The following is a 26,695-nucleotide window of genomic DNA, read 5'->3' on the forward strand; positions in this document are numbered from 1 at the left end:
AGAAACTTATTGACTTTCTCAGTATAAAATAATGATCAATGTTTGAATAAATGAATAGTATCTATTTGCTTATTTGTTAACATTAATATAATTTTAATATTGTAACATTAATATATTATATAATGTTAATATTTTGATGTCTGTTTTTTTGTCTCAATGTCTGCACAGGCCTTGGGCAGACATTTAATTCAAATATAAGGAATCATGAGTCATCCAGCATTTTATCATTATTTATAAGTTCTTAAGCTAAGTTTTTTAGGAAGTGACAGTAAGGAATCTAATAGTAAAATAATAATGGTATTCTAATCTCATAGACAAGACAAGTCAATACTTTAGGAACCTGAGAGATAGAGCAGTGAGTAAGACACTTGTCTTGCACACAACCAACCTGGATTCTATCTCCAGCTCTGCTGATGGTCCACTGAGCAATGTGAGGAGTGATCTCTGAGCACAGAAGCAAGAGCAAGCACAGCTGAGTGCGACCTCCCCCCAAAAATAATAATAAGATTAAGTACGTGCTTTATACTAAATACTTACCAATCCCTTCTTGCCAGAACATGATCCTATATTTTCATGTACATGTAATTTTAAAGGTTTCACTAATAGTATTTTTACTTTAAAAATATAACTCCCGGGGCCGGAGAGATAGCATGGAGGTAAGGCATTTACCTTTCATGCAGAAGGTCATCGAGAATCCCGGCGTCCCATATGGTCCCCCGTGCATGCCAGGAGCAATTTCTGAGCACGGAGCCAGGAAAAACCCCTGAGCATTGCCGGGTGTGACCCAAAAACCACAAAAAAAAAAAATATATAACTCCCAAATTTGTTCTTTGTTACTCTTGTTTTGTCATATTTGTCTGGTAGTTTGTTGCAAACAAAATTTTATTTATCCAAGAAATTTTATATAAAAACTATGATAAATATTTTGTTAAAAAATAAGAATATTTTGTAAAATGATCATTCTCTCCTCTTGAGATTGGCCCACATATCAGCTTGACGTGTTACTTTCAGCTTTTCCCCCTGAAAAATCTTGTTATCTTTTTTGAATGCCTGTGTATCTCTCTTTTTCATCTTCTCTCTTCACATTTCTTAAAGCAAAAGTCTTTGTAAAAAGTCATTGTACTTCAAAAACTGCCTTTTTAAAAAACTAATAAAAACCAATACAGGAACTGTTTAAGTTGTCAGTAAAATTCCTTACCTCTTGATACCCTGGTATTGCTTGGTTATCAAAAAATTATATATTCTTTTATCAGAACAAAATTACATATGACTTAAGAAAAACCAAAAATGCGTTAGTATTCTAGACCTATATTGAAAAAAGCTTTTTTAACTTTGTAATAGTGCTTAGCTTATTCAGTGTATTCTAGACACATGAATCTGCAATGAAACATTCATAAAAGACCTGTGCAGGCATCCAAGGACCTACATCCCTATCTTTAGCTTGAGCTGGATGATTGCATTCGCCTATGCTATAAATTTATCTGTGCCTGTAGCTCTAGAACACAGACTTAAGGTCAAATATTAGCTATACTTTTTGCTACCTGTGAAACTTTGAGCAAGTTACAATTTCTTCATATTTTTTAAAAGGGTGAAATTATAGTTCCTTCTTATACTTCCTCCCACATTCACTTCCTGTGAGTAAATGCAATAACATCTATGTAAGAGATCAGTATTAGCAATTATGATTGCTTACTTAGCTATATATAATATAGTAACAGATAAATTGAGATCTATGCAACTAATACTCCTCCTCGCAACAACCATAAGCTTGAGTCAATTTAGTTTAAGATTTTTTAATTCAATATTAATGAGCTGCTATTTTCAAATCCCCTAAAGATAAATTCTAAGTTGTGTCCCTTTTGCAGGTAGAAGAGGCTGATGATTGGCTCAGGCATGGGAACCCCTGGGAGAAGGCTCGTCCTGAGTTCATGCTGCCCGTGCACTTTTATGGAAGAGTGGAGAACACCATAGCTGGGGCCAAATGGGTCGATACCCAAGTACGTAGCACCTCCTCTTTAAGAATTCTGTACCAACAAATTTGTACAACAGTAAATTTTGAACCAACAGAGTAAATATCAACAGTGTAATGGATGTCTGGGGATATTGCCTTGTGCTTTGAATAATAGTGTTTTTTTGTTTGTTTGTTTGTTTGTTTGTTTTTGTTTTGGGACCACAACTGGTAGTATTCAGAGCTTACTTCTGGCTCTGCACTCACGGATCGCTCATGGAAGACTTGGGGAATCAGTGGTCCTCAAACTATGGCCCGTGGGCCACATATTGTATTTGTATCTGTTTTGTTTCTTCATTGCAAAATAAGATATACGCAGTGTGCATAAGAATTCGTTCATAAGTTTTGTTTTTACTATAGTCAGACCCTCCAATGGTCTGAGGGACAGTGAACTGGCCCCCTGTTTAAAAAGTTTGAGGACCCCTGAACATATAGGAATTGAACTCAGATTGGCTAGGTGCAAGATGAATGCCCTACTATCACTCTGGCCCCTAATAGAGTGTATTTTTATAGGTAAATATATAGAGCTCTTAATGCAGTTGATTTATTTGGAGAACAGATTCCTGAGATTAAGAGAGAAGTGATTTCTCCAAGGTCAAGTTACTGTAACATGATCATTTTGCAATCAGCTTCACAGTTACTATGACATTAGTTCTTACAGTCCCAGCACTGTAATTATCACTCCAATTTTCTATGAAGTTGTTAGTATCAAACTCAGATACATTGAATTGTCATTGTGGGCAATAGAAAATAGTGAAGCTGTTAGGATATAAGTCTAGCATGTCCCCACTTTTCTATTCCTGTCAATGCATGGTCCCTAAACATCACTAGGTACTGCCCTAGAGGCCCCTCAGCCCTGTAAGGGTAGTTGCAGTATCACTGGCACTGTGGAGCTGAGCAGCTGAGCAGCATCAAATCCTCTTGCATTGACCCATCAGTCCATTTGGCCAAGAATTGCTATTCTGAACTGTAGATTCATAAGCATTACTTGGGAGCACCCTCACCTAAGCAAAGTAAAAGAACATAAAAATAAAATATAATTCCTCTCCTCAATACTATATATATATATATATATATATATATATAAGAATATATTCTTTTTTGTTTTGGTTTGGTTTTGGTTTTTGAGGTCACACCCGGCAGCACTCAGGGGTATTCCTGGCTCTACAATCAGAAATCATTCCTGGCTCTAAACTCAGAAATCATTCCTGGCAGGCTCGGGGGACCATATGGAATGCTGGGATTTGAATCACCATTTTTCTGTGTCTAAGGCAAATGCCCTATTGCTGTGCTATCTCACGGGTCCCAATATTTATATTCTTATAAATTATACAGGTTCTTTAGAAATAATTATTTTTGAAACTGAAAAATACTTATCATTAAGATTACCAGAGATGGGACCAGAGTTATAGCACAGCAATAGAGCGCTTACCTTGCACACAGCCTATCCAGGACAGACTTTGGTTCGATTCCAGACATCCCATATGGTCCCCCAAGCCAGGAGCGATTTTCTGAGCGCATAGCCAGGAGTAACCCCTGAGTGTCATAGGGTGTGACCCAAAAAGCCAGAAAAAAAAAAGAGTATCGGAATTGTTGTTTATTACAAAGTTAATAAAATGCAAAATATCACAAAATGTACTCTTGTTTTGGGTCAAGTCATCTCTAGAGAAAGTGCTGATCCAAGTGCACTTAACTTCATAGGCATGTCTTTACTCTGCTACCACTTGATTTTGAGTTTTTCTGTCTTCAAACTTCTTGACATATAGCCCTTATTAACTTCTGGATTGCAATATTCAATCACTGGAGGTTCCATTCGATATATCGGTTCTATATATGTAGACTTAAGCTGGAAAATATATAGCATTGATCATGTTTTGAAAGCTTAAGAAAAATGATAAAGACCCAAGTATATGATGTTCTTGCATATCAGGATCGGGGTCAAGAAATTCAGTAGAGGGGACCAGAGAGGCAATACATCGGGGGAGGGGTTTGCATTGCATAAGGCCAGCCCAGATTTGCTGCCCACCCTGAGCACCATCAGGATTGATCTCTGAGCACAGAGCAAAGAGTAAATACTGAGTACTACAAGGTGTGGCCTCAAAGCAAAACAAAATATTAGATTCATTAGTATAATACTAGATTCAATTGGCTTACAGATTATTCTTTTTTTTTTTTTCTTTTTTGGATCACACCCGGCGGTGCTCAGGGGTTACTCCTGGCTGTCTGCTCAGAAATAGCTCCTGGCAGGCACGAGGGACCATATGGGACACCGGGATTCGAACCAACTACCTTTGGTCCTGGATCGGCTGCTTGCAAGGCAAACACCGCTGTGCTATCTCTCTGGGCCCACAGATTATTCTTAATGAGTAAATGATTTAGTTTATCTTTTAAGAACCAAGACCCACATTATTATTATTATCTTTTTTTTTTTTTTTTTTTTTTTGGTTTTTGGTTTTTGGGTCACACCCAGCAGCGCTCAGAGATTACTTCTGGCTCTAGGCTCAGAAATTGCACCTGGCAGGCACAGGGGACCACATGGGATGCCGGGATTGGAACCACCATCCTTCTTTATGAAAGGCAAATGCCTTATCTCAATGCTATCTCTCCGGCCCCAAGACCCACATTATTGACCTTTAAAAATAAAGGCTAACAGCTCTCCATGTAGAGCTAGCCATAGTTTATCAAAATGAGACTCATGTCTGGAAGTGAACTTATTCAGCAAGTGAAATAAAAATTTAGAGACTAAATTAAGAAAAAGGTAAAATGTACCTTGATAAATGGGTGTTTCTCTTTCCTTTTAATATTACTTAATATATTATATATTATAGCATATTATAATATATGTTTGACCTCATACTTAATTCTCATTTTGTAAATGACTCTTCCAGGTTGATTACCACTTCCATTAAACATTTTCAGGGACCTACTGTAGTTCCTAGTGAATAATTTCTAAGTAAATCTTTGTGATTTGTTCCTCTGTGGTCACAAAGTTTATGAAGAGATGTGGTTGATTGATGCAATCAACTTAATTCTTCCTTCACAATTTAGCAGTGCAAATAGAAGATACTTGAGTTAAGGTCTCAGCTGTACAAGTTACTATGACACTGGATACATCACTTCTCTCTCATCCTCATTCTCCTTCCATCCAAAAGGAGTTGGTTCACTAAATCAGCTCTAGAGGCTCCACATCAATCAATTATTCCCTTTGTTTAAACCTGACTCTGATAAGGGATAAAATATAAATAATCCTTTTATCCCATGAGTGTTAAACTCACCAAAAGCATAATTCATCTTTCTGTCTTTACTATGATGATTATCATGGGGTTAAACTTAACTTTTCAGAGTTCACATTTTAGACCCTTCTCATATAGTAATTTTTACTAAAATAATTTTTCTCCATGCAACTTTGAAAACTCTGACAGAACATTATAAACATGTAGCTATTCATCTATCATCATACATTTCCTGTTGTACTGATTCTGATTATTATTGAAATGAGATCATTGTATAATCTGTACAAAGTCTACCCCAATTACTATTTTTAACAGGTCTAGATTCACATTTGACATTTCACTATTCTTAAAACAGTGGATCAATATGAATACGTGAATAGATCAAGTCAAGGGCCTCAGAGGAAAGTAGAAACAATAGACTTTCACTGGTCTAGATAGTTCCGGCCATCCAGATTATTCTAGTGGAAAGGGGAATCCACATGCCCTCAAATGTCACCTTCAGCCCAGGAATCTTCCTCTTAGGTTTCACAGGAACTAGGTTGTTGATTCAGTCAGGAACAGAATTCTAGTCACTGTTTCTTGGCTCTGTTGAACTTGTACTGTCACACATGGGAAATAGCAAGCAACTGCTTCTTTTTAATTCCACAGGTGGTACTGGCTCTGCCCTATGACACCCCAGTGCCTGGGTACATGAATAACACTGTTAATACCATGCGCCTCTGGTCTGCTCGGGCCCCAAATGACTTTAACCTCAGAGACTGTGAGTATGATGGATGCTCTAGTTTATTTGCTGTGTTTTGCTGAGTAACTGGATCAAATTAATCTTGAGGAAGAAAACCCTGAATTTTAAGGTAAAAGAGATAGTGAAGAAAGCTGGAAAACATGCTTTGCAGATGGAAGGTCCAAGTTCAATCCCCAGTGCCATATGGTTACCTGAACACTCCCTGGTGCTGCCATCCGCTAAAGAAGTTCAAAACGAAATTTGGGTTTCTGATCTGAACTCCTCAATGACTAAGTCACTTAGAAAGCAAGCTTGGAGGACATATTAAAATTAATCAATTAAATTTTTTTGGTCCAGAGATCAAACCCAGTTCTAATGCATATAAGACTTATCTTTGCCATTAAGCCACATCCCTAGGCAAGGGGAGATTTTTAAAGCACTCCTTCAGGAAACACTATTTTCTCTCATGTGAGTCACAGCAGGAAAGTTTGCTGATATCCTTTTAGGTTTTGAGGAATTGAAGATCTCCCATCTGGTAGTCAGCAAATATCAGCAAGAGCAGGCAGCTTTCAGTAATGGTGGCTGCAATATCTCTTCATGTGTTTTTCTAATATCCCCCACAGTTAATGTTGGAGACTACATTCAGGCTGTGCTGGACAGAAATCTAGCTGAAAACATCTCCCGGGTGCTCTATCCCAACGATAATGTGAGTGATCAAGCTGGCTTTCTCGGTGGAAAAAAAGCACTTATTGCCAAAGCACCTACTTAGCTTCTGTCTGAGTTGGCAAAGGAAATTGCTCAGTGAAGGAACTGGACATGAGGGCTGAGTCCAGCTGCTTCTGAGACATGCTAACTTTTTACCCTGCCTTCACCCCTGCTTCCAAAAGTGCTACCAGTTCCTATGCATTGAGGATCTTTGGTGCATAAATAGAGTAGCAGTCTGTCTCTTCTCCACTGCCAAGTCAGGATTCCGCTTTCCTGAGATTCTGGTTCAGCCATATTTACCCATATGTTTTTCTTTTGGGGGTGGGACATGGGGGTCACACCCGGCAGCGCTCAAGGGTTGCTCCTGGCTCTATGCTCAAAAATAGCTTCTGGCAGGCTCGGGAGACCATATGGAATACCGGGATTGGAACCACTGTCCTTCTGCATACAAGGCAAACACCCTATGCCCATGCTATCTCTCTGGACCCTACCCATATGTTTTTCTGTTTCTAAAATGGTGTTGCTTGTTGTCTCCCCCATTCTCCTCATCCTTTATCCATATTTCTAGTTGTTAGTCCATTTATTCCCATTTTATCAGCGTTGCAGGAAGTTGCAAAGGTGCAGGAAGGTGCGTGTCATCTTCCACTCAATAGCCAGGAGAATTTAGCCCTGAAATTCCCAGTCATTTATCAGCCATACTTAGTTAAGAGAGCCATTCTCACTCCCATTTCTCTGTCCTGAAGTTCTTTGAAGGGAAAGAACTAAGATTGAAGCAGGAGTACTTTGTGGTGGCTGCTACCTTGCAAGATGTCATCCGACGTTTCAAATCTGCCAAGCTTGGCTCCACCTCGAGTGCTTCAAATGCCTTTGATGCCTTTCCTGATCAGGCAAGTATCCTATCCTTGCACCTGGCCAGACACAGTTTGGTGGAGATCAGAATTTCTTCCAGATGAATCTGTCTGTTTTGGTGCTTGGAAAATTCGGCAGGTGTGGGATACACAGAGTGTTCTGTGGAAGTCTGGCCCTGTGTCTGGTTCTTTGCTTTGGCAGGTATGCAGACAAAGCTGTGCTCCCACCCAGCCAGCTCCTTCATTCACTCCCATGTCTTTTAACACACAGGTTGCCATCCAGCTCAATGACACTCATCCTGCCCTTGCCATCCCTGAGCTGATGAGGGTGTTTGTGGATATTGAGAAATTGCCCTGGTCCAAGGTTTGGATAATTTGTCTTCTTTTTTCTTTAACTAAACAGGCTATCTGTAGTTGACAGATGGTTTTGGAACCAAAAAAAGTTCCTTTTACACTTTTTTCAAAATAAGTGTCTGCTGCTAACTTTCAACCATTAAAGGTAGATTCCACACTAACACATTTCTCCAGCCTTAGAAGGTGGGAAACTAGAAATGAACAACAAACACATTGTCAGGCAGCACGCTGACAGTATTACAGCTTTTACTGCTGTTTTTGTTTAAAAATAATTATAAATTACACCCTAACCTCAGCATACAGATCACTGAAAGTGACCCACTGTTTTAAAAGTTCATATTTGGGGCCAGAGAGATAGCATGGAGGTAAGGCGTTTGCCTTTCATGCAGAAGGACGTTGGTTCGAATCCCGGCATCCCATATTGTCCCCTGTGCCTGCCAGAGGCGATTTCTGAGCATAGAGCCAGGAGGAACCCCTGAGCACTGCTGGGTGTGACCCAAAAACCAAAAAAACAAAACAAAACAAAACAAAAAAACCTAAAAGTTCATATTTTAATTATTATTTGTGTTAAATTTTTATTTCTCACATGTTGTTTGCTGAACAAAGGTATGTTATGGTGGTGGTGACTTCTTTGCATGCTGTAGGTTTTTATCCGATACTGCTTCAAATAATAGCTATTGTTTTTGTTCCAAAACCGTGGTCCTGTATCCTTCTAGCTTCCATACACTTTTTTTCTATATATTTAAGAGGAATTGACTTGTCACAATCATATGGAGCTGAGGTCGCATTTGAGTGAGAATGGGGGTGCTTCTGCAGGCAGCTGTTCTTGCAGAAACTGCTCCTCCCTTCCTCCCCCTTAGGCATGGGAGATTACCCAGAAGACCTTTGCATACACCAACCACACTGTACTCCCTGAAGCCCTGGAGCGCTGGCCGGTGGAGCTGCTGGAGAAGCTGCTTCCTCGGCATTTGCAAATCATTTATGAGATCAATCAAAAGCATTTGGATGTAAGTCATTTTGAGAATTCATTTTATTTGAGAATGAGGCTGTGAAATGTTAAGGCAGGTGACCCTGTTTAACAAACTTGAAACCCAAAAGCTTTCTAATCATTGATACATTAAAGGTATCGAATGTCTGAGGCAAAAGAGCACTTGCTTTGCATGTGGCTGACCCTAGTTCAATCCCTGGCATACCATATAATCAAATGAGTGCCACCAACAGCGATGCCTGAATGCAATCCAACTCTTAAAAATATTAAAATGGGGAGAGGTGGCATCTCCCTAGGTAAATCTATTCAGTCTTAGAAGAAATCAGCCTATAATGTATGATGCATCTTATTCTCATGATGTGTGCAACCTGGGTCACTAGAGAGTCCTTTCTCTCCCTTTTGCTAGAGAATTGCAGCCATCTTTCCTAAAGATGTGGACAGACTGAGAAGGATGTCTCTGGTAGAAGAAGAAGGAGGCAAAAGGATCAATATGGCACATCTCTGCATTGTGGGCTCCCATGCTGTGAACGGCGTGGCTAAGATTCACTCAGATATCATCAAGACCCAAGTGTAAGTCTGATGAGGATAATCGGTCTAACCTGGTTCAATTAATGAGTAATGAATTTGGGACTGAGAAACGTCCTTATCAAAATGTTTTAATTGTATTTCCCATGCCAAAGCAATACTATGGGTAAGGCCTTTGCCTTATATGCAGCCAACCCAAATTTAATCCCTGTCATCCCATATGTTCACCCAAGTAGTGTTCAAGACTTACTCCTTACTTTGTGCTCAGCACACTCTTGGTAGTGCTGAGGGGACATATGCTGTCCTAGGAATAAAAGCAAGTCAGCCACAAGCCCTGAGCACTACCAGATGTGGCCCACAAAGAGAAACAAACAAGAAAGTGTTTTCCTGGAGCCAGAGCTATAGCGCATTTGCCTTGCATGCAGCTGATGGAGGCCAAACCTGGGTTTGATCTCCAGCATCCTATATAGTCCCCCAAGCCAGGAGCAATTTCTGAGTGCATAGCCAGGAGTAAACCCTGAGCATCACCGGGTGTGGCCAAAAAACAAACAAAAAAAAAGTGTTTTTCTAAGGACGGGAGAGCTAGTTCAGTGGACAGGAGTATATGAACATGCATCTGAACTGAACACTGAGCTGACAATAACCCCTAAGCACCAAACAGTTTTAATCATTTTGAGTTGCAAGTTGGTCTCTATTTAAAATGGCAGTGCTTGCTGCTTTCAGCCATCCCTCCATCTTTATTCTTCCTAAAACTATACTTCAGCTTTCTTGCCAGGAGCTACACCTGGCAATGCTCAGGGCTTACTTCTGAAGGTGTTCAAGGGACTGTACATGGTGCTGGTCACAGGCAAAGCACCTTATCTGCTGTACTGTATCTGCAGTCTCTATGCTAGGCTTCTTGAACACAACTTTTGACTTTATCCAAGAAACTTTAGCCTGAAAAAACATATATCTACAACCAGATGCAGTGATGTGTCTTTTATTTCTCCAGATTCAAGGACTTCAGTGAACTAGAGCCAGGCAAGTTTCAGAATAAAACCAATGGGATCACACCAAGACGTTGGCTCTTACTCTGCAACCCAGGTCTCGCCGAGCTCATAGCAGAGGTATCTGGGAAATGCAGGGATGAAGGGGCCCTATTGAATGGAGACTTTAGAGCCTTTAGAGATGATCCCAGTACAGTACACTTCTGTCAGAGACAGGTGGAAGAAGCGCCCTTATTTAATAAAAGAGGACAAGTAGTAGATCTTGGGTCTATTTATAGATCTTGGGTCTTTTATATTTCCTGCTTTTTAACAGTACCACAGAAAGCACATTTAAAATACTAGGAAAACATGTTTGGGGAAATGGAGATAGCGCAAAGGTTTGGAGAACAAGCCTTGCAAGCTCAAGAACAAGCCTTGAGTCCCATCCAAAATACTGTCCAGCACTACAGGTGCAGTTCTGTATGGACCTGGTGACCCTTAGCACTTCTTGAGAGCCCCCCATCACACAACACACACATACACACACACACACACACACACACACACACACACACACACACACACACACCACCTACCTAGCCTCCTCTGAGAGCAAAGCCATTCAGAGTACTGTGTAGGGGTGAGCACGAGCAGCTTCCACAGTTAGATAGAAACTTCTCCTTTGGGTTGGCTTTCATCTCTATATTAAAGTTGCCTCTCCCTCTAAATGAATAGAAAATCGGTGAAGACTATGTGAAGGACTTGAGCCAGCTGACAAAGCTGCACAGCTTCTTGGGTGATGATGTTTTCCTTCGGGAAATAGCCAACGTTAAGCAGGTGAGTTTCCCTGGCACTTGCCCTGAGGAGTTTAGGGGTCACAGCCTACAAATAAGCCCCCAGATATGTTCAAAAGGACTCAGATGCTGGGTGCTGCCTCCACAGGAGAACAAGATGAAATTTTCTCAGTACCTGGAGAAGGAGTACAAAGTGAAGATCAACCCGTCCTCCATGTTCGACGTACATGTGAAGAGAATCCATGAGTACAAGCGACAGCTCTTAAACTGCCTGCATGTTATCACCATGTACAACCGTGAGTCAGTCCCAGAGACCCAGCTGACCTTCCTGGAGGAGGAAGCAGGATCTTCCTGTAGGTCCCACCACTCAGCTATCTGAAAACCTCTATCCCGTCCCCCTTTCCATCTTTTTCAGGCATTAAGAAAGACCCTAAGAAGTTATTTGTGCCCCGAACAGTTATAATTGGTGGCAAAGTAAGTTGACTCTGTTTGGTGTGGACTTTTCTCTGCTTTGTATTCTTGAGGCTGCATTCAATCAGCATTTCTGCTATTCTACCCCAAGGCTGCCCCAGGCTATCACATGGCCAAAATGATCATAAAACTCATCACCTCAGTGGCTGTTGTGGTGAACAATGACCCCATCATTGGCAGCAAGTTGAAGGTCATCTTCTTGGAGAACTACAGAGTCTCTCTTGCTGAAAAAGGTAATGATGGGCCAGGAAGTTCGCACAGAGGACAAGCATCCTTGCTCTGCCTGCTGGGTTTCTGGGTTCAACCCCTAGCATTTCAAAATCCCCTAAACCCTCCCAGGAATGACTATCCCATGCTCAAGTACAGAGCAAGAAATAAAGCACTGTGGGTGTGGTCCATAAATAAACAAAGACTATTTAAAAAGTAGTTCCCTCATCATAAACCATGCAGAACCAGGTCAAATTTTAGGGAATAATTATATGATATAGAAAACTGGGGTGACTGACTTCAAGGAGCTAGTAACTTAGGCAAGAAGGTGCTGCCCTCAGATACCTACATCAAGACCTTAATTTGTTTACAAGTTTATCTTCCAATCAAACGTTTTTATTTGCCTTAACATTACAAAAAAAATAGTAATTGCTTCTCACTTCTTTGCAAATGTATTCTTTTTTATGGTTTATATAGTTTATGTTATTTTTATTTTTAGAACTCAAGCAGTGGCACTCAGGGGTTACTCCTAGTTCTGCATTCAGAAATTACTTCAGGCAGGCTCATTGACCATATGAGATGCTGGGGATAAACCTTGGTCAACCACATGTGAGGTCAACACCCTACCTACTCACTGTGATATTGCTGAGGCCCAATTTTCTTTTTTGTTGTTTTCTTCTTTGGGGGAGTCACACTTGATGATGCTCAGGGGTTATTCCCGGCTCTGCACTTAGGAATCATTCCTGGCAGTGCTCAGGGGACCAAATTGGATGCTGAAGATCAAACCCAATTGACTCATTCAAGAAAAGAGCCCTACCCACTGTACTATGGCTTTTAACCCAGTTTCTATAAAAAAGGTCAATTTATTGATCACATTTATCATTAAATACTTTAGAGGCAGACTTAATTTTAATATGAAATCAGTGCTGGGGAGATGTGGTGGAAAGCTACTGTCATTCACTATTAGGGGGATTTTCCGATTCAATGTTAATGGAAAATAGTTTGGAGACTTCAGAAAATGTAGACTAGATATCACCTGCTGATTCCTAGCCAAGACCTTGGAAAGTAGCCCAACTGACACCAGATTACTGGCACCACCCATCACCCCCAGAGATGGGTTCAATGGAGGCAGTGCTGGAGTTTTGGCACCCAGACTCTCCTTTGTCCTGACCCTTCATGTTATAAAGCACCAGCTGTTCACCTAGTTGCCCCATGGGAAGAAAGAGCTGTCATTTGCTTGCATGGCAACAGATGTCAGGCTGCCTGAACATGAGGCTTAGATGTGCTTCTGATGGACACTCGGGGATAGAGCATTAAGGTCCCAGGTTGGGACAACCATCCAGGCAAGAAACCAGCAGCCTTTCTCTCCCATTTTGATCTTAGTTTATTGGTAGAAAAACCTACCAACAACACACACTCAAAGGTCAACTGTGCATTCCCCCTTTCTCAGACTGTAAGGGGATCTTTCCCTGTCTGCTGTGTTTTGGGGTTTCCTGGTGGGATTGTTTGAGAAGTGTCTGCACAAAGACAAAGTGCTAGGCCTCTGTAATAAACATCTTTATTCTTCAGAGAAGCTCTCCTGCAGAGAAGGAATCCTTTGGCAAAGCTTCCCATTCCTTCACCCTAGGCAGCCCTGATTTGTGTGGAAATCCCTCTGGAAGGCAGAGGGATTACACCTTTATGGTTGGTTGCTTATATGTGGTGAAGAAAGTGGAAAAAATGCAAGTGAGAAGTGGAAGGAAAGAGGGGACTGACATTTCAAGATCAACAAAGAGAAATTTCAGGGCTGGAGAGATAGTTGCTTGCCTATTATTAGGCATGTGCTTATCACATGGTTTGACTCAGGTTTGATGCCTGAACCTTGAGAGGTGATCCCTGAGCACTGTCAAGTGTGGCACCAAAGCCAAAAATGAAAGCTAAGTCAATATTCTATAGAGTTATAAGCATAAATAAAATAAAACTATCATAAAAATTGAAGGGGAGAAGAGAAATGTAGCATATGTTCTTTAAGTCTTTTTTAATTTTAATTAATATCTTTATTTAAACACCTTGATTACAAACATGATTATGGTGGGTTTCAGTCATATAAAGAACACCCCCCTTCATCAGTGTAACATTCCCATCACCAATGTCCCAAATCTCCCTCCTTCCCACCCAACCCTGCCTGTACTCTAGACAGGCTTTCTACTTCCCTAATTCATTCTCATTATTAGGATAGTTCTCAATGTAGTTATTTCTCTAACTACACTCATCACTCTTTATGGTGAGCTTCATGAAGTGAGCTGGAACTTCCAGCCCTCCTCTCTTTTGTCTCTGAAAATTATTGCAAGAATGTCTTTCATTTTTCTTAAAACCCAGAGATGAGTGAGACTATTCTGCATCTTTCTCTCTCCCTCTGACTTATTTCACTCAGCATAATAGGTTCCATGTACATCCATGTATAGGAAAATTTCATGACTTCATCTCTCCTGACGGCTGCATAATATTCCATTGTGTATATGTACCAGTTTCTTTGGCCATTCATCTGTTGAAGGGCATCTTGGTTGTTTCCAGAGTCTGGCTATGGTAAAAAGTGCTGCAATGAATATAGGTGTGAGGAAGGGATTTTTGTATTGTATTTTTGTGTTCCTCGGGTATATCCCTAGGAGTGGTATAGCTGGATCATATGGGAGCTCAATTTCCAGTTTTTGGAGGAATCTCCATATCACTTTTCATAAAGGTTGGTCTAGATGGCATTCCCACCGTAGACAGGGAATGGATGTTTTGTCTTTTGTGGGTGTCCCCCGACTAGTGCTAAGGTCCAGTCTGGCTGGTGAGTCTCAGCCTAACAGCTGAATACAATATTGCTCTCTGAGCCCTGTGATGCCTGGATACTCAGGATACTTCATTAGTGCTGTTAGGGAAAGGGGGGTCGGCCTGCTGGGTGCCACCAGATATTGTCCTATCCCCAGGAACAGCTGCTTTTTAAAGTTTGTAGCAAATAAAGAATACTCAGAGCATATTGTCCTTAACGTTGTGGCCATCTGTCATAAGGGAGTACATCTTCTGTATGATCAGAGGTGGTTTGAGTCAAGGGAAGGAGGGAAGTCAAGTTTTCTAAATTCTGGAATATTTACTTTAATGACCAGGCCAGACCAGTTGGGCAAATGCAGGCAGATCTGGGAAGACAAAAATTCCTCATGTTCCTATGCCTTGTTTTTAGTCATTCCAGCCACAGATCTTTCGGAGCAGATTTCCACTGCAGGCACAGAAGCTTCAGGGACAGGCAATATGAAGTTTATGCTCAATGGAGCCCTGACTATTGGGACAATGGATGGAGCCAATGTGGAAATGGCAGAGGAAGCTGGTGAAGAGAACCTGTTTATCTTTGGCATGAGAGTTGATGATGTGGCTGCCTTAGACAAGAAAGGGTGAGTACCCTTCCCCTCCCATAAATAATTAGTTCAGAGGACTTCCTGCCCACCCAGGTATCTCACTAAGGCTGAATCTCATAAACAGAGGTTGCAGAATATTTCCCAGGAGTCTAAAGGAGCCACAGATTAGTTTTAATAAACCCAGCAAGTGAAAGAATATACAAGCAATTTGGGGGTAGACCCATAGAATCTCTGCTATTACAGATCTGGTCTGCTTGAGCTCTTCATCTACCCATCTGTGCTTTTCATATTAATAAAAAAATGGACATGTCTATAATTTAACACTTTGATGCTGGCACATACACTTAGAAAATAATATAATAGACTAACTTAATCATGTAGTGAGCAACATAGCAACAGAATGATTACTATTGCTGATGTTTCATATTACACTTTAATTTGGTACCATCCTACTAAGCAGGGCACTGTTAATGCTGCCATAAATGGCTAGAAAAAATTGTATCTTCAGAATCAATGTGCTAAAATATCTAGGGTTCCATAATGATCCCAGAAAAAGAGCTAGTGATGGAGGGGTGAGGGTGCTTTCCTTACACATAGCCAACCCTCATTCTAATCCCAGCACTGTAGATATCCCTGAGCATATCCAGAAATAATCCCTGCATAGACAACTCTGAGCATAGCCAATACCATCCCACCCAACAAAAGTCTCAAAATAATGGACAAAATTAGTAGAAGATAGCAAAGAATGTACGGAAACACTCTGAAATAGTTCTTTCACTTGCTATCTAGAAAGATTAGTTTTTGTTTTGTTATTGTTGTTAGGATTTATTTTTGGGTCTTGCATTAAAGATGGGTCTTTATTTTCTATTTTCTTTTTAAATTTTTTTGTAATGTAGGAGCGATGGCACAGTGATAGGGCATTTTCCTTGCAAGCAGCTGACCTAGGATAGACTGCAATTTGATCCTCCAGTGTCCCATATGGTCCCTAAAGCCAGGAGTGATTTCTGAGTCCATAGCCAGGAGTAACCCCTGAGCCTCACCGGGTGTAGCCAAAAAAACAAAAACAAAAAAACCCAAAAATTTTGTAATTGAGTTTCTATGGTTTACAATACTATCAGTAATAGAGTCTCATAATTACATCTAAAATGGTTAAACTAATTTAATCAAGAGCACTGCACAAGGAACACTGAAGATAACTACATTTGGAGGGTAACTAGAGACTCTAGAAACAATTTCATTCAGTAGTAACAATTCTGAGAAATCTGCAATTCTATAGAAACTCTCCTACTTATAACAATACTAGTTTGTGGCCAAAGAGTCTTCTTTGAAGTGAATTTTTCTGTATTCTACTAGATTTATTGTACTGTGACTAGAATTTGTATCCTCTTGGTCTCTTTGGTTATAAGGAACTAATCGAACTTAGTAGGGAAAAAAAACATTAGTATCTACTGAAATGTTATTTTACCTCAACAGTGACTGCTATAAGTTTTAGTAGTTCTGAATACATACACGTTCACAGTCAATCTAGTACTAGCATATTATGAATCATAAATGTTAAATCATAAACCATAAATTGCTCATCATAAATACTAACAGAACCTTTTCCTTATCTCACCACCTCCCGCAGGTATGATGCAAAAGAATATTATGAGGCACTCCCAGAGTTGAAGTTGGCTATGGATCAAATCAGCAATGGCTTCTTTTCTCCTAAGCAACCAGACCTCTTTAAAGACTTAGTCAACATGCTATTTTATCATGACAGGTGATTTCCCTTTAAGATGTTGCTATTTGGGGCTGCAGCAATAGTACAAGTATAACACTTGCCTTGCACATAAATGACCTGGGTTCAATCCCCAGAATCCCATTTGGTCTCCTTAGACCTGCCAGGAGTGATCCCTGAGCACAAAGAAAGTAGTAAGTCCTGAGCACCACCAGGTGGGACTTAAAGGGAAGAAAAAACTATGGTGCTATTTGAGGAATGAATAAGGCACATTTTTCCACTCTGGATTCTGGTCCACATCTGAGATGTGTGTTCTCAGCATTTCCCACCCCTGGAGCAGTCAAGATTCACTCCTTGGCAAAGTAAGACTTGAAAAGAAAAACCAGAAGTTGTCCACCAGGATTCTAGAATTATTTAAGAATAAAACCTACAAATCAAAAATTCTTTTTATCCATCTACCGGTGTGCCTACTTTCAGACACATCACAGAATGACATTCTTGCATGTGAGGGAAAAGGATAAGGGTTGATTGAAGTTATTGTGTCTAGAAACATGAAATTGGTAAACCTGCCATTTCTAACATTAAGGAGTTTTTTTTTTTTTAATGGGATGCCAAGGGTCCGTCCTAGGTTAGCACGGACAAGGCAGACGCCTTACCACTTGGGCCACCATTCTGGCCCCAAGAAGTGAGTTTTTATTTTTTTATTTTTTTTAGCATTTTCTTTTCCTTTCGTACTTTTTTTTTTGCAAATGTCAGTATAAGAAGTGAGTTTTTAATAGAATCTTAGCATATATCTATTAATGAATCTTTTGTCTCTTTACTATCACTCAAAAAACTAGGTTTAAGGTCTTTGCAGATTATGAAGCATATGTCAAGTGTCAAGAAAAAGTCAGCCAGCTATACATGGTGAGTAACTGCTGATATATGACAGAAACCAGTTTAATGTGGTTAATTGAAATTTTTATATTTTTCTAGTTAAATCTAAATAACAGGGTCTCACTAATGAATGAAAAGAGGAAGGCGAGGCAACTTTCTAGGTTAAAATTTGGCTTTTTCCAAATGTACTCTGAGGATTTGACATTTCAGGTTCAATTGTACATTTTTAGTATTCAAGTTTAAGGAAAAAAAACCAGGAAAACTATTATCTGAGCACCTACCATATAGCGATCATGGTCTAGAAGCTAATGGTATAAAGGCAAATTAAATATTCCTTCTACCCTCTCATTTATATGACAAAGAAGCAAAGGGTAGTTTCCCTGGCAGATGCCATGCTGGGCACAGGGGTTCCTCAAGACTGAGTCAAGGCCTGTCCCCTCTCTCTTCCAGAAGCTTATTTAGTCCCAGAATCTTAAACAAAAGTACATATCAGCATCACAAAGACAACTGTTTTGGAGTACAAAAAGTAGGCCCTCTCAGAGATTTAGATCACTGTGAGACACACACACACACACACACACACAAACACACACACAGACAAACACACACACACACACACACACACACACACACCTGGAATTTGAAAAACCTAAGATAATTCTATGGCTAAGCCTTTGGTTTTTAAAGTACTCTTTGCATTTTGCAAAAGTAAGACTGTCTTCTAAACAGACCATGGAATGAAGTTATAGGAATGGAATATAAATATATAGAAATATGGGAAATTCTGTAATTGAATTTTTATGTAAAGGAAAAAGGAGTAAGAAAAATAAGGAACAAGAAACACTTTACAAAAATAAATAAAATATTTAATTAAAAGTTACATAAGTAACTGTTCTCATTCCATGATGCCTCTTTAGCAAAAATCTCAGGCCTATTATTTTTTTGTTTCTTTTTTATGGATATTTTTCATTTTTATTAATTTTTTATTTTTAATTATGAGAACAAAGATGCAAAGAAAGAGTACAGTTACAGTGGAAGGACAATCACCCATAAACAGAATTCTCACTAGTCCCATTGCTGATATCTTAACTTTGAACTTTCAGCTAAAGAACATTAAGAAAAAAAAAAAAGGTAAATGTGAGGTACTGATGGTTGGGGGTGGGAGAGTTAAGGAGTAATAATGAGCTTTGTAGGGGTGTGCGAAAGGGCAGAATATGTTATCTCTCCAAACCCTTCTGTCCTTTCTTAACACCATCAATGCACCTGAGACCTTTTGGCTAATGTTCCCCATCCTTTCATATTTGTGTTTCTCCTCCATTCAATGCTGCTTCCTCCATTCAATTTCTTCCCTTTTTCTTGCTATACTCTGGTGCCTAGAGTGTTCCCAACAACTCCCATTTAAACCACTGCATTTCTTCATGCAGTTATTCTAAATACCACATATAAATAATATCATTCTGTATTTATCCTTGTCTGGCTTACTTACTTAACATAAAATCTTTTAGTTTCATCCATATTACAGGAAATTGCATGATTGCATCATTCCTTATAGCTATGTAGTATTCCACTATATATATTCCATATATTTTATGTACCACATCTTCATAATCTACTTGTCTGTTGGACATCTAGGTCAATTTCAATTCTTAGTTATTGTACTGAGTGCTATGATGAATAGCAATGTGCATACATCTTTTTTTGTTTGTTTTGTTTTGTTTGGGTCATACCTGGTAGGGGTTAATCATGGCCCTTAAATCACTCCAGGCAGGCTCAGGGGACCATATGGGACACAGGAAATCTAACCTGGGTTTGTCCGGGGTCGGCTGCATGCAAGGCAAATGCCCTGCCGCTGTGCTATCACTCCAACCCCTCTTTTTGGATCAGTGTTTTTCTGTCTTTGGGATTGATACCCAAATGCAAAATTGCTGGATTCATAAGGCAGATCAATTCTTAGTTTGCAGAGAACAGTCCATACTGTTTTCCACAGTGGTTGGAGTAGGCAGCATTCCAACCAGCAGTAGATGAGAGTTCCTTTCTTGTCACATACATCCCATTGCCATATTTAAATAGTTAAAGGAATCCTTTATGCTCTTTTGTTTTAATGTTTCCAACATTTTAAGAAACTGATTTCAGATTCTTTCTTTACAGTATGTTAAAGAGTGATGATAGTTTTAGTTTCTTTGTTTAATGTTTATAGTGTATTATCAGTAATTTTTAAATAGTGTTTTAGATATTTACAATGAACTCTTAAAGTTTCTTAGAAAATCATGACATCCCATTTTCTACCCTTGGCACCACTTGGTCCACTGAACACCACCAGGAATGGCCCCAAAATAGAAATAAAGTGTAAGAATATAACTTACATGCCAACACAGTATAATCAGGGCATAATTTGCTAAATAGGAAACATATCCATAATTTCTCTTAAAAATATACTTTTTTTATTCTGGAACAGGGTCTCATACTTGTGAGTGAAACATACTTTACCAACAAGTTACATTTTTGGCTCCAGTGAAATATAGTTTAGGAGAAAATTATATCTATTCTATCTATTGTTGTACTATGAAACAAATTTATTTATGATTCGCTGCAACTTACTGCTATAAATTTGCTGCCAATTTCTCCATGAAATGGGATTGGGCATAAGATATGATGTTTTTCATAAAGCATGATGGAGAAAGAAGCCTTGGGATATATATATATATATCTGTGTGTGTGTGTGTGTGTGTGTGTGTGTGTGCTTTGTTTACAGAATCCAAAAGCCTGGAACACAATGGTACTGAAAAACATAGCTGCCTCAGGGAAGTTCTCCAGCGATCGGACGATTAAGGAATATGCCCGGGACATCTGGAATATGGAGCCGTCAGATCTAAAGATATCTCTAGCCAATGAATCTAGCAATGGTATGAACAAAGCAAATGGAAAATAATTTGTAAAGTTTCTCTAGGGTGAAAAAATGCTACTCACTGAACTTGAATATTTTTATGACATTTTTTGATTTTTGTTTTGTTACGTAATAATAAATTTAAGTTCGTCTGGGAATTGGGAGGGCAAGTATTTGATTATATTTGTGGGGGGAGGAAATAAAGTATCCATCTCCTAAATCAATTTGAGTACCAAATCCTTAATATTAATCTCTGATTATATAGCCTGCTAGAACTTTTCCTCAGTGACATCAAGTAAACTAGAAAATTACTTGGAAATGGTAATACCATTTAGATTAATTACAATACCAATAATTTTAATACTTTAGTGTATATTTTACTTAATCGGGTAAGTTCAAACTACAGACTAATCCATAAATACCTTCAGATGTTTGGTAACTACACATTTTAGGTGAAATCCATTTTTTTTAAATATGGAACGCTTCACGAATTTGCATGTCATCCTTGCGCATGGGCCATGCTAATCTTCTCTGTATCGTTCCAATTTTAGTATATGTGCTGTCGAAGCGAGCATGAGATTCAATTTTTTTCTAAATTTGGATTCTCCAGAAGGAGACAAGCAATTCCATAGGTTGAAGATGATAATTACAGGTGCTAGACCATCCACCATATTTGGTTTTCATTACAGAAATGACAGTAGATTTACAGCAACCTTAGCTTATCCAGTTGCCCAGTTCAGTTTCATATGTAAAACACATGTGACGGGTATGTATTTGGACCAAGTCCTTTTGAAGATCTCTGTTGTTCTCAGACCTCATGCCCACTGTCTGCTCAGGAAATCTCTGCAGAAAAAGAAACTAGATTAATTTATCTACTCTCTACACCTTGTGGTCTAAGTAAGCCAGAGCAGCCCTTGTTGTCCTTTGAGGAAAGATCATCATCACATTCATCACCGCCACTCTTACCGCACAGTCTTCACCAGTTCAGGGCTTTTACAAAGGAGATTGTGTTGGAAGCCAGGAGGAAAGATGACCATCTCAACCCTTTCTTTGTTCCTATAGGCACAGTGTGCAATTTCATAGACCTGTAAGAAAAAAAGTGTCAGAGGCACACATGTGCTCCCTGGGCCCATGCACATTCCATCTTGAGATATGTACTTTCCTATTTTCATGATGGGTTTTATAATGGGGCTCTCTCTACCTTGGAGAAGCCTGTGTTTCCTTCAAGCATGTTATTCTCTCTTATCCTCTCCCTCCCCTCTTCCTCAGTACTTTCTAGAAAACCCTGTATTTATCTCAGAAAAGAAAAGAAATAAAATGTCAGATATTCAAAAGTGTATCATCAGGGGCCAGAAGATAGTGCAGCAGGTAAGCTCATGCCTTGCACATGGCTGCTGCAGGTTAGATCCCAGGTACCATATATGGTCCCATGAGCCTTGCCAGTAATAAGCCCTGACCTCTTGAAGGTTTGGGAAAAATAACTCAAAAAAAGTTGACCATCAGAGCTCATTTTAATCAACCAACTTGGGGAATGAGTCACAATAAGTCAGACACTTTCCACATTCAATATGCTGCCTCTACAGAGCCAACTCTGGTCTATGCTAGAACCTCCTCCCTTCTCATTGCATATTGTAAGGGGACAAGAAATTGCCCTAAATCCTCTCTGATTTGAAAAGAAAGAAACCACATGCCTGTTTGGGGAGCCACTACTACAAAGAACACATTTAGGGTCACCTACTTTTACACCCACAGACCCTAGAGGAGGGACCAGACTCTACCATAAGCACCCCTTTGAAGTAAGGAGCATAGGACACAGATGCTCATTGTATGCATCAGCACTATGACTGGCTCTTCAGGAATGTGAGGAATCCCTTACCATGTCAGACACACTCTTGTAGGGTAAGAAAATAGTAAAACTATTCCTAGTATGTTTCAGTTGCCATTAAGCTCTAAGTTTTACCTTTTTTCCAAACTCCAAAGGCACTGTCTTGTCATCCTCACAGTGTAGAATGAGAAGGGGAGAAGACAGGCATTTTACACTAGGAATAAGTGAGAGAAAAACATTCCCTTCAGGAAATAAACAATGAAATTTACCTTTGTTTTTGAGTGAAAAAAAACACCTTAGCAAACATGAGGTTTGTCCAAAATTCAGGAACTTCCTATGCTCTCATCAAGAATAACAGCTACATTAGTAATGAACTTCACATAGTAACTATCTTCTCAAAGCAAAATTTCCTCTCTTCTGTTTACTTCTACACTTTTATGGGTATTTAGTTAATTTTCTTTTTTATATAGTTTAATAATAAAGAAAAACACAAACACCAAACATACAAAATTAGAACTTCAATATTTTCTTTATTCCACTTTATTTAATCATATCTGAATATTTTAATGAAAAGTATAAAGTAATTCAAAGCACTAAAACAATAAGAACTCTCACATGACCAAAGAGAACTCTTCTAAAAAATGTTCAACATGCAATTTACAGATCGTATTAGCTTCATGGTCAACCCCCTACTTTGGTCATTCAAAAAGTCTGTAAAAAGATCTTACAGTGGTAAGGCTCTTGCCTTGCATATAAATGACCCAGTTTGATCTGCAGTCCCACAGATGGTCCCCCAATCATCACAAGGAATGATTCCTAAATACAGAGCCAACAGTAAGCTCTGAGGATCATAAAAATTGACCCAAACACCTCCTACACAAAAATACACACAAAACAAAATTAATGACTTTATCAAAAATATTTTATTTTCTCCCCAAATTATGATACACATCTATCCCAAAGATAGTGACTCACTATTATATCTGAGAATATTAAATTCTTCAAGCATTTTGAAATAGAAAAAATTCTAATAGCAACTGCTCATTTAATTAGTTGGCAGTATTCTTAAATTCTCCTGCAAGCACTCAGTACAATATCCAGAACATGGAAACGACCCAAATGTCCATTATCAGGTATATATAAAGAATAGGCAGATACATATATATACATATATTCTATGTGATATACTAAATGTAATACATACAAACAGAGAAAGAAGTTGTTAGAAATTAGCCTGAGGAAGAAGAACAAATACTGAATGATCTCGCTTATTTATTTATATAGTTCTAAAACAAGGGAATAAATAAACCCTAGTCCTTGGATTACAAAGCAGATTACTAAACAGGAAAGTGGGGGAGGGGTTTGTCATACAGAAGTGAACTAGAAGCAACATAAGGACACTGGTGAAGAGTATCTGGTTTTTGGGGAATTGGGGAGGTTTAATAAAAATACATTAAAACAAAATAAAACAATAATAAAATAAACATTAACACTATAAAATAAAATAAACATTAACGCTGTTGTAAACATTTTTCCTCAACTATGACAACAATAAAGCAATTGTTCTCCTGCAAGAAAAGACATTAGGGAGAGGTTTACTTGCCAAGTCTAGTCATGGACTTGCTATTGGGTGAGGAGGCTGGAGGGTGAACGATAGGTTTGTGATAAATAGGGGGGAAAAAAAAGGCAGGGATTCTTCCAAGAATGATGAACTAGGTCCTAGAGAAGCTTTACAAACCCTGAAAGACTCAAAATCTACAACTACTCTATGACTTTAGAAAAAACGCTGAATGAATGAATTCATCAAATTAAACAGGAAACTATCAAGTAGTAAGAATTCACCATTTTTTTTTTACCACAAATCCTAATATGCACCTAAGAATGACAGACTTACCTACTCATCCATTAAGTTTCATGTTACTCAGAAAAGCCCTAGAGATGTAATAATCCTGGGCATCTTTTCATCATCAACTTACTTTTCATCATTAGGAAAGACTATTTTATCTTTTGTCATGGCATCCATAAGGCTGCGTAAACATCTTGGACTATTCCGGTAAATCTGTTTTTTACATAAAAAGAATTAAAGCTTAGAGTTAAAAAGAATCTCAGCTGAATCAGTTTTATAGTTTTCCACTATGGTCTACAGTCATAGAGAGTTCTAACCTTTTAAATAAACTTTTAAAGCAGAACTTTTATCATTTTTAAAAGTAAGTTGAATCATGATAGGGAATTTTGAAAATACAGAAAGAAATAAAGAAGAAAAAATCACATATAAACCCATTGTCCAAGTAATTACTGTTAACATTCTATTTTAATACTAAACTATATTAAACTATATCGCTGCCTATCCTAGTTTGAGAGGATATGTATGATCCAAGAAATGGCTCTACTGTGAACATAATTAACTGTCTAGCTCATTTAATTGGGTAACAAAATATTCTGATTATCAAAATTTTGCTGGGAGATGAAAAATAATACAGTAAGTATAACCTTATACTTGGGTTCAATCACCAACATTTCTGGCCCTATTAAGGTTGGCTCCTAACTAGAAAGCCAGGAGGAAACCATGAGTACTGCTAAGTGTCACCCATAAACAAAGAAACAAAATCTTCTGAGTGGAAGTAAAAAATGTTCAGCCCCAAATACCCAAACCAATGTTAATGACAGTAGAATCAAGAGACCTAATCTATAACAAGCTATACACAAAATGGACCTGTTTCACTAGCAGTCTAGGGGGCTAAGGGTGGAGGTACAGGATGCAGGAATTATGTTGGAGGGAGGTCAACCCTGGTGGTGAGAACAGCCCTAATTTACTGTCACTATGTAACTGAAATACAACTGTGAAAGACTTGTAATTCACGTTCTCAATAAAAAAATTTTAAAATAAAGTCAAACAACTTTTTAACTCTGTAAAATAAACTTCTGATAGGGAGATTCCTCCAAAACCTGGAAATTGAGCTCCCATACGATCCAGCTATACCACTCCTAGGAATATACCCTAGGAACACAAAAATACAATACAAAAATCCCTTCCTCACACCTATATTCATTGCAGCACTTTTTACCATAGCAAGACTCTGGAAATAACCAAGATGCCCTTCAATAGATGAATGGCTAAAGAAACTGTGGTCCATATACACAATGGAATATTATGCAGCTGTCAGAAGAGATGAAGTCATGAAATTTTCCTATACATGGATGTACATGGAATCTATTATGCTGAGTGAAATAAGTCAGAGAGAGAGAGAGAAAGACAGAATGGTCTCACTCATCTATGGGTTTTAAGAAAAATGAAAGACATTCTTGCAATAATAATTTTCAGACACAAAAGAGAAGAGGGCTGGAAGTTATAGCTCACCTCATGAAGCTCACCACAAAGAGTGATGAGTTTAGTTAGAGAAATAACCTCATTGTGAACTATCCTAACAATGAGAATGTATGAGGGAAATAGAAAGCCTGTCTAGAATACAGGCAGGGGTGGGGTGGGGAGGAGGGAGATTCAGGACACTGGTGTTGGGAAAGTTGCACTGGTGATGGGGCGTGTTCTTTACATGACTGAAACCCAACCACATTCGTGTTTGTAATCAAGGTGTTTTAATAAAATACAAAAAAAGAGACATAGAAAGGTGAGAACAGATCAGAAAATTGAACCCAACTTTCTAAGCCTACATGATACAAATCTGAGCAAGCCTGATAAATGCAGGTTCAAAGGCTAACAAAAACAGAAGGACAAATACAGTTATTTCTTTTTTTTTTTCAAGACATGCCCACGTTTGCAAGTATGCTCTAATAAATTTCTACATTTTGCTTCTAAAAAAAATAATAAACTTCTGATGAAAGTGTATAATGGATTTTATATATCTTAATTTTACATATCTTAATTTTATATATCTTAATTTTACATATCTTAATTTTACATTAAATATATTCTTAATTTTACACATCTTAATTTTATAATACTTTGAAATTCATTTAGATTTAATCGATGATCATAATACACAAAAAATAACAGTAATCATTTTAAACATGCTGCATTCCTCTAATGGCAAATCCCACTAAATAAAGAATAGCTAAGTGAGCATTCTGTATATTTTTATCAGGTCAACAGGTAAATGAGTTTGTATATCCTAAAAGCATATATTTCCTCAAATAAAGGAGATAATGCAGTTTCCTTACACATTTTTGAGGAATTAGTTT

At 38.6% G+C, this 26,695-nt stretch overlaps 2 protein-coding genes and 1 non-coding gene across 3 annotated transcripts in view; 1 reads left to right on the forward strand and 2 right to left on the reverse strand.

Moving 5' to 3' along the window:
• The window catches only part of PYGL (glycogen phosphorylase L), a 35,417-nt gene extending 14,520 nt beyond the window's left edge, over window positions 1-20,897 (forward strand). The window contains exons 5-20 of the mRNA XM_049767077.1: window positions 1,866-1,997; window positions 5,890-6,001; window positions 6,586-6,668; window positions 7,411-7,554; window positions 7,787-7,879; window positions 8,730-8,876; window positions 9,264-9,427; window positions 10,374-10,488; window positions 11,083-11,184; window positions 11,290-11,437; window positions 11,557-11,615; window positions 11,704-11,845; window positions 15,022-15,229; window positions 16,821-16,955; window positions 17,753-17,819; window positions 20,542-20,897. Of these exons, the coding sequence (XP_049623034.1) occupies window positions 1,866-1,997; window positions 5,890-6,001; window positions 6,586-6,668; window positions 7,411-7,554; window positions 7,787-7,879; window positions 8,730-8,876; window positions 9,264-9,427; window positions 10,374-10,488; window positions 11,083-11,184; window positions 11,290-11,437; window positions 11,557-11,615; window positions 11,704-11,845; window positions 15,022-15,229; window positions 16,821-16,955; window positions 17,753-17,819; window positions 20,542-20,718 (2,028 nt within the window). The 3' untranslated portion in view covers window positions 20,719-20,897. The remainder of the gene's footprint in view (window positions 1-1,865; window positions 1,998-5,889; window positions 6,002-6,585; window positions 6,669-7,410; window positions 7,555-7,786; window positions 7,880-8,729; window positions 8,877-9,263; window positions 9,428-10,373; window positions 10,489-11,082; window positions 11,185-11,289; window positions 11,438-11,556; window positions 11,616-11,703; window positions 11,846-15,021; window positions 15,230-16,820; window positions 16,956-17,752; window positions 17,820-20,541) is intronic.
• A 244-nt stretch (window positions 20,898-21,141) lies between these two features.
• On the reverse strand, window positions 21,142-21,248 carry LOC126003191 (U6 spliceosomal RNA). Its single transcript, XR_007493726.1, has one exon. It is a non-coding gene; the product is annotated as a U6 spliceosomal RNA (small nuclear RNA).
• A 234-nt stretch (window positions 21,249-21,482) lies between these two features.
• ABHD12B (abhydrolase domain containing 12B) overlaps window positions 21,483-26,695 on the reverse strand; it is a 33,585-nt gene continuing 28,372 nt past the window's right edge. Inside the window, exons 11-14 of the mRNA XM_049768943.1 lie at window positions 24,475-24,557; window positions 22,634-22,712; window positions 21,640-21,758; window positions 21,483-21,516 (exon numbers count right to left, since the gene is read on the reverse strand). Of these exons, the coding sequence (XP_049624900.1) occupies window positions 21,489-21,516; window positions 21,640-21,758; window positions 22,634-22,712; window positions 24,475-24,557 (309 nt within the window). The 3' untranslated portion in view covers window positions 21,483-21,488. The remainder of the gene's footprint in view (window positions 21,517-21,639; window positions 21,759-22,633; window positions 22,713-24,474; window positions 24,558-26,695) is intronic.

Source organism: Suncus etruscus, chromosome 2 (genome assembly GCF_024139225.1).
Source record: "Suncus etruscus isolate mSunEtr1 chromosome 2, mSunEtr1.pri.cur, whole genome shotgun sequence".
NCBI classification, from domain to species: domain Eukaryota; kingdom Metazoa; phylum Chordata; class Mammalia; order Eulipotyphla; family Soricidae; genus Suncus; species Suncus etruscus.